This window comes from Ostrea edulis, chromosome 2 (genome assembly GCF_947568905.1).
Source record: "Ostrea edulis chromosome 2, xbOstEdul1.1, whole genome shotgun sequence".
In the NCBI taxonomy this organism is placed as follows: domain Eukaryota; kingdom Metazoa; phylum Mollusca; class Bivalvia; order Ostreida; family Ostreidae; genus Ostrea; species Ostrea edulis.
In genome coordinates, this window is record NC_079165.1 from 83374643 (window position 1) to 83386475 (window position 11833).

Below are 11833 nucleotides of genomic sequence, written 5' to 3' on the forward strand. Positions count from 1 at the left end.
TCTATTTGTATGAAACATAACTGCAAAAAATGAAAACCCACCGAAAATATAAAGAGGCAATCTCCATTTTTGAGAAAAATGTGCCAAATATACTCTATGCGCCAAAATCACCTGATTTACGGTGTAGTAATATATACACGTGATACTATATGAATAGAACTGTGTATAATTTTTTCTTGCTTTTGAAGTTTTCTCCAAAAAAAAGCAAAGTATTCACATATCTAAATGATTTTTTTCCCAAATTTAATGGCCTTTTTTTTCTTAGGATTGGGATAAAATGATACCAGGTATCAGGGAATTCCAAATGCATTGTTTACATTTCACATTCGTTTTACATCTTTCACACACAACACATTTGTAAAACCTCATCTTTTAAACAGACAACATAGCAAACTATGCAACACGAATCTAAAAGCATTTTACGTCAACATTTTAGAATATTCACAATTTCATGCTCAACAGCATATCATTGATATCAACAACAATACACAACAACAATGAAACTAACGAACGCAGGGTGAAAATGCAAAATGTATGGTGTGTTGCAACTTTCATCTCTTTCAACCTCAAACAGGAATATGAAATTCTTAGAGGAGATTAATATGCCCACCCCCCTACCAAAATTAATAATTAGTTGTTTAATTAATGTCCCATCCTGCCCACTTTTTAAAAGAAAATAGCATCAAATAATTAAGTATAGGTGAGTAAATGATGTTAATATTCTGATGTAAATGTATCTATTCAAAATGGCCAACAATTTTCTGGCATTTCAGCCTTTTATCTATGATCAATCTGTACAATGAAAAGAACTACAGAAATGTATGTAGAAGATTCTGCAAGGTCAACAACAGCAATGAAGGCATTTTTCAAAAGAAAATTGACTTTGAAATGCTATACAGTAGAAAATATACAAGATAGAACAGCTTTTCAACATTTTGAAATCGAGATTCAAAGTAATAAACATGCAAACGACTGAAAATTTGGTACACATGCATCTACTCATGTTTGGGATTTGAAATGGCTTACTTATGAAAGTGTAAAATATAGCAACTGTCCCAAAGCAGTTTTTAGCAACTTTCTCTTGTAAGCAGCTTCTAGCAGTTTTATGTATGTCAAATTTCTGATATTGTAAGCCATTTCAATAACCACTACATAACAGAACATATAGGTGGACATTAGGGATACAATTGTACCAATGGATTTGATTGGTTCACACTGAATATATGCAACTCACCCTCATCAGTCAAATCTTCCACTGAGCCTTGTTGGGAAATGGCAAAAATATACATTGAAATAAAATTGGGGTAAGGTAAAATTGAACAGCAAAAATGTCTTGCAGGATGCATATCTTTAAGTTACATTTGATAAAAAAAATCTGATACATTTAAAATCTACTTCCAAACAAAGATATAAGCCAAGCAATCATTTAAAACTTGCTATGCTGGGATCCAATTCTTGGAAATGTTTTGGTAGAATATGAAAGCACCTAACTGCTACCTGCATGGTGAAGTACATTAGAACACACATGTGTAGCTATCAGAGAATCTAGAATGATCAAGCTGTGTCAGACAGACTCCCACAGCATTCCTCACCTTGTTTTCCAACTGACGTCGCGTGGACAACTAGGGAATCTACTGGGCCCCCTCGGATCTCTGGACCTTCTTCACCCTAAAAAGTCATCAACTCTGTTTTAGACTAATTTACCTCTATGAATTTGTTAAAAAGCATTTCTTTTGTAGAAAAGTCTTTTGTCAATAGTTGTAAATTGCTAATCACTGAATGCAAAAAAATCATAAAACATCACCACTTGGTTACCAAAAATGATAAAATGTAATCATTTGGATTTCAAAATTTGCTTAACATAGTCACTTGGTTAGCATCAACAGACTATCTTTCTGTACCTCAGTCTTTTTGATAAGTTGATCAGACACATCAATATCATCCAAGGGATTAAGTTCAGCAAAGTCTGAGTCCGAATCCTTTGGTATTTCCACTTTCGGCAAAACTGGGGACACAGGTTCCTTCACTACATGGCCTGGGGGAGCAGAAGCTCGTTTTAACTCTCTGAAAATTACAGAGGTAAAGTCAAGACAAAAGAGTAAGGCCCAGCTAATGCCGGAGAAGTTAATGCTAAACTTTGTGGTAATAAATCAGAAAATGTTTAATAATTTACAGGATATACCTTAACTGCCTCTTTAACTGTCCAAATACCTCTGACACAGTCATAATTGTTCAAATACATGTACCTCTGACACAGTCATAATTGTTCAAATATCTCTGACACGGACATAACTGTACAAATATCTCTGACACAGACATAACTGTACAAGTATCTCTGACACAGACATAACTGTACAAATATCTCTGACACAGACATAACGGTACAAGTATCTCTGACACAGACATAACTGTACAAATATCTCTGACACAGACATAACTGTACAAATATCTCTGACACAGACATAACTGTACAAATATCTCTGACACAGTCATAACTGTACAAATATCTCTGACACAGTCATAACTGTACAAATATCTCTGACACAGACATAACTGTACAAATATCTCTGACACAGACATAACTGTACAAATATCTCTGACACAGACATAACTATACAAATATCTCTGACACAGACATAACGGTACATTAGCTGCCATAATGTGACCCCCCACCTCCCAATTTTCGACATTTGCTCCCCCAGAAATGTAAGAATGTCAAAAGCTGGGAAAGGCCATATTTTTGCAGATAAGCTGTACATATAAAACATTCAAATATGACAGTACTAGTCGGTTGTTATGCTAATTTTGAACAAACTTCACAAAGTTGACACACAGTAAAAGCTATCAGGTCTCACCCCTCTGGGGGCTGGGTTGGCCCCTCCACCACACTGCTAGCTTTTTCTCTGGCACATTCCATGGATGTGTCTGAATGAACAGACAGATTAGACAGCTGGCTGGCTCGTTTCTCGCTGTCCTGTTAACAAGGTACAACCATTCCATTTTAACATGGAAAACAATTTTGAAACTTTGCCCCAAAAAACCCATCAATTTGAAATTATTTCTTTCCCAAAACACAGTAAAAGTAAAGATAATTCATCGCAAAAAAGAATAGATTATAATGTGATATCCAGAATGTTTCTTAACAAAAGATTGGCATAAACTTGATACTCACTCTACGTTTGGTTGGAAGCGGCGGGATAGCAGGACTGGTGGGGGCGCTACTGCTAAACGACGAGTCGGAGCTAATGTCCGAGATTACACTGAAAGTATTGGATCGTGGATACATCTGGTGGTGAAGCTCAATCTGGTGTTGGTGCCACTGAGTTTCGTAGAAATTTATGGAGTGCCTGGAGTAGTTACAATCAGGCACAACCTCAGGCTGGGTGTAATTTCCAATGGAGTGCATGTAATCTTGTACTGCAATATAGTAAATGAATTCATAAAACTGATCTACAGTCAGATCTTTTTATCTCAAAATCAATGGGGCAGAGAAAAAAGATATCCTAGGGTTTAAGATACATAAAGAAAATGTAGTTGATACTTCCAACTCATTTATACATAGCCATGATATTGAGATATAAATGTTCATGATACTTAAATGTAACTATTTCGATTTTCAAAGCCTACATTGATTGTTATAAACAATTACGAACAATTTGATGAGCCACATAAAATTGCATTAAAATGTTTTAGTTCAGTTGAGAAATTTTAAATCTAACAAGTCCGGTATGATGTCCTATGCATTGTTACGTACTGTGCTTTTTCTTTGGCGGTAAGGGCGGTGGTCTGTTTGGTAAACTCTCCAGACTAGAATGGCTAGCACTAGAAAACGTCTCAGAACTAGAATAGGATTCCTGAGAACTGGTCTGCTGTACGTACGAACTTGTCTTCTGAAATCCCGAGTGTCCGCTCCCCATGGAGGACGTGGACGTCCTGTGTTCTGTGGTACTCACCATACTACTGGATTTACGACTATAAGAACTACTATTGGTACTCGAGAAGGATTGCACACATGTCCCATCCACGTTATCATACTGAGATGGCAGTCTGTTTACTTTTTTATTGGGTAAGGGGGGTGGTTCTAAATTATTTTCGACCCCGTTCCGCCTTGTCATGGATGCAATATCAGAAGTTAATTGGTCTATTTGTATTGTTAATTGGTTTATTTGGTCTACAGTTCCTTCTGAGGAGGAGATACCTTTATTCATTCCGTGGAAATGTTCTAATCGCCCTTCTGACATTGTCTTTGTGAAGCTGTTTGCACGACTGGTCCTGTGAACATCTGTTACTGGTAAATCATCTGTGGAGTGATTTAATCCTGATCCTAAACTACTCGCACTGGCTGATGAGTTATCTAATGAGGAAGTAAATCCTAAGCTTGTAGAAAGTTCACTTGACACATTACTTGGTAGAATCACACTGCTGTGGGGGGAGTGGTCTGGAGTTATGTGACTTGTCAATACCACACTATTGTGTGGTGATTGGCTGGGAGAGAAGCCTGTTACTAGGAGACTGTTGTGTGGGGAGTGGCCGGAGAAGACCATACTGTTATGTGGAGATTGGCTTGGGCTGGAGGTCAGACTGGATGTGGTAACACTGTTCCTGGATGATGGACTCTGACACATATCAGACACGCTTCCCAGACGATGAAGGGAATCAGTCAGAGACTGTCTGTTTTCTTTCTCGGGAAGTGGAGGAGGACCATCTAAATGACCTTGTTGTGAACGTTGTGACACAAATCTGTCAAGAGAAATAATCGGTACCTCGCATATCAATAAAGCTATGATTAACAGTGTCAAAGGTCTACATATAACTCGGGACAAAAAAATCGAAGTCTGAATAGCTATTCAATATGAAGGTTCATAATTTTCTTGAGATTCAGAAATTTCAATCTATATATAAAGGACTTGCGAACATGCAGGACATCATCAATTACTCCTTTTACAAATTTCCAATGGCAACAGTGAAACAAACTTTTTTTTCAATATAGAAGAATATTAGTACTTTTCATCTATATCCTGTATTGACAAAATAAATAAGATATTACCTGGCATGTATTCAATATGTAAAACTTCGATTATAATATTATTATAATGAATATCTATTTTTATCTTCCTGTCAGCAAAGCCACACTTTGGGCAATAAAAATTAGTCTTTAGAACTGAATAACAACAGTTTTTTCTGCTGTTCAAAATTTATTGATGACTTGTAGATTCAAATAATTTATATGAGAATTTTTACTAGTACAACACATATATAATTTTACTTTGTAATACATGTAATTTCTTTGTATGATGACTTATTTGTTATATTAAATGAGAGGAACTAGTAGTTATCAGTTTCATGTCAATAATATACAGTCAAACCTTGTTATCTCAAACTTGATGGGGCCAAGAAAAAAGTTTGAGATATCCAAGGGTTTGAAATACTGACATTGAAATACATAAAGAAAATGTTGTTGGGATTTCCACTTCACTTCAGCATATCCATGATATTCACAATATCAATGTTCAAGATACCAAAGCTCAACTGTATGTTAAAAAAAACCCAGAACATGATGTTTTGCTGCTGTCAAATCAGCAAGTGTGTAAACCTTTACCTGCGGACAACTTCAGGATCCTTTGGCAGAGGCGGTTTCGGTGGGGGAGGCAACTCTCCAAGGTCTGGAGGGTCCCTCCGTAAGCTACATATACTGTCCTGAGAGCGAGAGGCGGGGAAATTTGGGTTATCATACGTGCCAATCTCTCCCGTCTTGTCCAGGATCTCCTTCTCTCTCGGTGTCAGGGGAAGATCTGGGAGTGAGGCTCGTTTACTGTGACAAAATATATGATGAAAATTAAACAAATGTCTAAAGAAAACACAACTACAATCCATCCCTTTTTATGCCAGAGAAATCCAATTTTTAATACATTAATGCTAAGTACACTCTATATATAAAATCAAAACTTGTATAATTGTAAAAGCAGCTGTTCTCCAATACTGACCATTCTGTATGGTTTTTAAAGGACTCCGGGGACAGCTGTTTGGCCACATCCGTCTTCCTGTCCTCCAGTTTGGAAACGCCCACCTCCTTAAGTTCCTGTTGACACCAATACAACAAAATTCTCCTTATAATCAGAGCAGTATGACAGACTTTCTTTCATGTTGTTTGAGTTACAAGATGATTTTATTAGTTAACTAGAATGCTTCAAAGATCACTCTCCTCATCTTCAAAGAGCAGCATTAATCACAGTATACCGTGTAAGCAGAATTTTTAGCAAGGATTTAATTTTGGCATTATTAGCGAGGGTGAAATTGAATATCGCTAACAATTCATTCTGCATCACAGGTAATAGTTATCTTTCTTGGAATTATAAAGTTGCTAAAATTAGCTCCCACTAATTATATAAATCTATTTTTATGGGAAAATTGCTAGATATTTGACTTGCTAAAAATTCCACTTATACGGTATATTACATGACCACCACATTGCTAAAGTTCACAGTCTAAACTCTTCCAATTACAAAAGTTTAACATGTGACAGACGGACAGACAGACTTATAATGGACAGAGTTGCTATTCTTTGCAGTTGACACAAAAATTGAAAACTGTTAGTGGTTTAGTGAGATTCCTGACCTGAACACCAGTAGACAGAGCTGAGATGACATCGTGAGCCGTGGATTTATTTAACTCCTTGTCTCCGTGTAATAAAATGTCGTCCGCCCACTGAATGAAGCAGGCCAAGCATTGACATACTTTACTCTGTCGAGACACCAGCACAGAACTGAAAACGGAAAATAACGTTAACTTCAGTTCTCATCAAGAATACTTTAATTGGAAAAATACTAAGATGAGACCATTTATTAAAAAAAATCTGTATTTATTAAATTATAACTGAAATATTCATTTTTTATCGTTTATAAACTAAATTGTCTCTTGACAGCATCACGTTGCATTTTGACACGACACGTTTTCACCGAGATAATACCATGCAAATGCTAATAAAATGCATAATGCTTTAATGGTCGATAAGATGTTTAATCCTGATTCAGCAAACATTTCATTTCCTTTAATGGAAAATTGTAAATGCCAGCCACCCACTCAAGAGCCTGCTGTCTTTGATATCAAGATGATCAATTTACAGAATTCTCTGTGTTGACTAAATCAGTCCAATCTATAGAGACATCAGACCAATTTACCAGTAATCCAACACCGGCTTTTACAGAATATTGTCATCTGCTTTCTAGGAAACTTAATGCAGGTCTTTTTTTGTAATGAGTTGCATTCTATCAAAGCTCATGATAAATGCACACATAAAAAAAAATAAAAATAAAAATGTACTCTCAAAAAAAACAAAGACAAATTCTTATCACACTGCACAGAGAAAGGTTTGAGAAATGAACTTTGTCCAGCAGATGGCCTCCATATTGAAACTAGAAGCTTCACTAAGCCATTGGGAATGAGAGTACCAAACCCCAGTATGCGTAACCCGGACGCAGTTTACCCAAGATTGAGCGGAGGTATAAATGTCTAGGTGTTGCGTGATTGGCTAATATCAAGAGTGAAATTATTTGGAATTGAAAGAAATATTATAGAGGTTCAAATTAATTGTCAGGATGAAAAATTATCGCACAAAATCAAGAAATGACTGAGGAAATTACCATGGTAGGGGTGTGCTTAAAATGAAGTGTGTAATTTACTGCAGATTGCTATGTGTTGTAAAAAAGTACAAATATGGCCTATAAAAGGCACGGGACCCTATACATTTTTTGTCATTTTTTATCAACACTTGGAATGAACTTTGAAATGTTTGCGATCATTTGTTTAAAATCGATATAGTTAATTAGTGAGAGGGCCAAAGGTTAACATTGAGGTCTATGGGAAATGAATTGGTACTCTTTTCCCATTGATCCTACTCATCACAAGAAACTGTTCCATATTTTGACCTTTTGACCTTCATACATGTCATGGCAGACAGAGATTCAGCCAGGGATACACTGCATACCTGTCTTGTGCAATAAAGAAGTTGTTGAGGAGTGTGAAGACATCCATAACATTCTCGAGGATGACCGTGGCTGTGTTGGGGATGACCTGGGGCTTCTGGTAGTCCACCACCGCTTTGATATATGCTAGTGAGCGGAACACCTTCTCCACCTCAGCCTGCAGTTTATCCACATCCTAAAACATCAACACATACACATGAACATCTTAAAACTCTACTATAATTCACATCCTAAAACATCAACAGATACACACATGAACATCTTAAACTCTACTAAAATCCACATTCACATCCTGAAACATCAACACATACACATGAACATCTTAAACTCTACTAAAATCCACATCCTAAAACATCAACACATACACATTGACATCCTAAACCCTACTCAAATCCACATCCTAAAACATCAACACATACACATCAACATTCTAAACCCTACTCAAATCCACAGTCTAAATATCCACATCCTAAAAATCAACACATACACATCAACATCCTAAACCCTTCTCAAATCTACATCCTAAAACATCAACACATATACATTAACATCCTAAACCCTACTCAAATCCACACATCCTACAAAAACTTTACACTCAACACCCAAATCCTACAAATATCTATCATGCAACACAGTCAAGTGAACTACAGCAATAATTAAAGTATAATCTCAACACAAATGCATATACATACAATTTCAATTTATTGTGCCTATAATCATAAAACTTTTATAAAATCATAAAAATTTACAATTTATATATATTAATCATATATATAATATCAATTTATTGCACCTAATCACAAAACTTTATAAAATCATAAAAAATTACCATTAATATATATAATCATACATATAATATCAATTCAACAGCTTGAATAATTCAAGTACACTTCAAACAGGACTTCTCATTATTCCTTTTGAATGAATCCCCCCCCCCCCCTCCCCAAACATACATTCACTCAATTTTCATAATTAAACAGAATCTATCTACAGTTGAATAAAAATATAAAAAAGAGAAAAATATCCTATACTTGTCCTACTAGCCATTAATTGTGACAAAGACAAAATGAGTGAGTTGGTAGATTTAGGAATGTTTGACACTGATCAGCGAGTAATGGTATACATATTAACTGTCAGTGCATTATTAATCACAGACGGGGGCCCCATCATATGGCTGTCACTGGCCGATACATAGACCACACTATATCAAACACCTTCCTAACACTCATAACACATCTCATAACAGAAACTTTCAAGTGAATCAAAGGTCTTATTTCTTTTTTGAACTATCATTTAAGAGCTGAGTGCTTTAATGTCATTTAGTACACAGAACATGATGATATCAATGGGGAAGAAATATAACTTAAATGTAAGGAAAGAGAGAAATGGGCTTTTCCTTTCTTTGAAAATTCCTGCTTCCTACATTGCTATCAAAATAAAAGATTCCCCATTCAAAGTACAGTAAACTCCCACCACTTCACATATTTCATCCGTGATCGATTCTAATCAGAACCTCAATATTAAGTAAAAGGCACCCTGACGTCAGACAGGCTTATCATTGACCAGGCATAGCAAGGTCAACCTTCTATATATGTAATACCAATCATAGAACTGCCATTTCATTCCTTCTGTTGAATAAGTGTCCTTGAATGAGTGCTATTTTGGATGATGTTGGACTGTGTTCCAGACATTGAACAATAGCTTCATTAAGCTATGACAGCAAACTTGTCTAAATTGGCCTTAAGACTTTTGTATACATTCATTTCCAAACCGATAATGGAAGAACAAAAACTTTTCATTTCAACCACCAACATAAAAACAGCATATAAAAATTCCATTTTAATAACCTAGATGTGATGATAAACAGCATTAAAAGCAAATCAGATTGTTGGAAAAACCAATACAAATGAAGACAAAAAGAGAATCAATTAACAGGGGGCACCTGCAGCCATTGGTTTGAATGCACTGACACAAGACATGCAGCCAGGTTCCCCTGTAATTATGACTCATTCATCACTAATTACACAGGTGACATGGTTGATATATCAATATATCACCATTGTTCTGGCATCAACAAACAATAACTCTACATTGTCAATAACCTGTTACAACAAAGCGCCCCTTTGGGAATGGGGTAATGAGATTTTCATTTGGTTTCTTCTAATATTTTTTCCCGGAGTCTAATTATTCACACAGTAAATAAGAATTTATTTTTTTCTATTAGATTTACAAAAGATCATGGCATCAGTTTTCATTCATTATTAATGAATGTGTATCTAGTCTGCACAAAGTATTGAAACTTATGACTGAAGTTCTTTAAGTTAATACATTTACCACATTCCATAATCTTTCACTATCAATACACTGATCATCTGTCTATCAGGTCTATGTATTGATTATCTGTGAATTTTCATTACTGTTTAAAGCACTAAAACTTTTTGCCTGATTCCTTACAATTATTTTGGAAAATTACACCAAGCTAATAAGCAGAAAACCTCCCTCTCCACTCATTTAATGGCCAGTCTCTGAGGAAGGGAGAAAAATAAAATCTCTGAACATGATGAGCTAATGTTTATAATGAGTGATCAGGAAGGTAGTGAGGGACCAGTAACTAGTGGGTCAAAAGTTCAGAGACAAAATCTTAGTACCATCTGGGATCAGTTTCACAGATACTTGCAATATTGCACTCCTATCATCTTAACACCTTCAACAAGTCTGCCTCCACCTCATCAACACACAGACATTTCTGGTCAGTGTGTCTGCTTCTAGCTCATCACTGGACATGTAAACACACAGACCTCTCTGCCTTCATCCGATCACTGGACATATAAACAGTGTACAGTGAATTTTCATTCAGTATTAAAATTGTTATAAGCCAATTTTAGACCAATGTCAAATTAATAGAAATCCGTATCATACATGTATGTGTAAATGGCATACATGTGTATATGGTATCATGTAATTATAATAATTAATTGTTAAAATTGTATATGCCCCCTGGGGGCCCTTCATTGGTGAGGAATAAATCTATAAACATACAGACTTCTCTGGTCAGTTTGTCTGCATCCAGTCCATCACCCAAATAAGATTGTACCTATGCTATATGCAGTGAGATCTTTATCAGAGAATGAGTTAACACAGCCTTGCTGTAACATTAATGACCTCTAGGCACAGTGGGTGGGGAGGTCTTGACAGGTCATGCAGTGTGTCACCTGTTTCTTCTGCAGGTCTGTATAAGTCAAAGGTCATTGTTGCTTAGGATTTGTACTTGCAGAAAATTGTAAAAGACAACAATTCAAAATTACAAACAAAATTGATAAAACCACTCCCTCTTATTCTTATGCTCAGTATGACTTTTTTTTGTATCTGAATACTGGGGTGAATCCAGAAAAAATGTAAGAGGGGGGGGGTGGTTGAAAACTCCAAATGTCAAAAAATGACAATTTTTGATGAAAACATCTGGGGAGGGGGGGGGGGGGAAGAGGTGGTAACCCCATAATCCTCCACCCCCTAGATCCAGCAGTGGATTTTTTTTTTGGTATCTAAACACATCAATAATGTGGAGATGCATGTGCAACAGACAGCAGTGCCAGAGAGATATTGGTTGCATCAGGGAACTAGTGAGTCATCCACCCAGAGGTCTGTGGTTTTGGAGAGGAGTTCATGGAATAATACTTCTCTGATCCAACATATGTGATCACTCTTAGACAATCAATTACTGTCCAGTAATAATACTATAACCCAGCAGATGTTAACCTCATTGACACATTATACTAATAAATGGGGGAAGGCCCTCATGTTTTCAGGCTAGAGACCACTGTACAGATAAATAATCCACTTCAGAACATCTT

General features: G+C 36.1%; 1 protein-coding gene across 10 annotated transcripts in view; it reads right to left on the bottom strand.

Moving 5' to 3' along the window:
* The window catches only part of LOC125681650 (rap guanine nucleotide exchange factor 1-like), a 50448-nt gene that overhangs the window by 11988 nt on the left and 26627 nt on the right, over positions 1-11833 (bottom strand). For 7 of the 10 annotated variants that reach the window (XM_048921820.2, XM_048921817.2, XM_048921823.2 and 4 more), the window contains 10 exons: positions 7985-8157; positions 6616-6763; positions 5985-6079; positions 5600-5812; positions 3755-4740; positions 3173-3417; positions 2856-2974; positions 1902-2064; positions 1593-1668; positions 1235-1261 (listed from right to left, as the gene is read on the bottom strand). In XM_048921820.2, coding sequence (XP_048777777.2) covers positions 1235-1261; positions 1593-1668; positions 1902-2064; positions 2856-2974; positions 3173-3417; positions 3755-4740; positions 5600-5812; positions 5985-6079; positions 6616-6763; positions 7985-8157 — 2245 coding nt within the window. The remainder of the gene's footprint in view (positions 1-1234; positions 1262-1592; positions 1669-1901; positions 2065-2855; positions 2975-3172; positions 3418-3754; positions 4741-5599; positions 5813-5984; positions 6080-6615; positions 6764-7984; positions 8158-11833) is intronic. The other 3 variants (XM_056155196.1, XM_048921822.2, XM_056155197.1) reach the window with 1 other exon arrangement.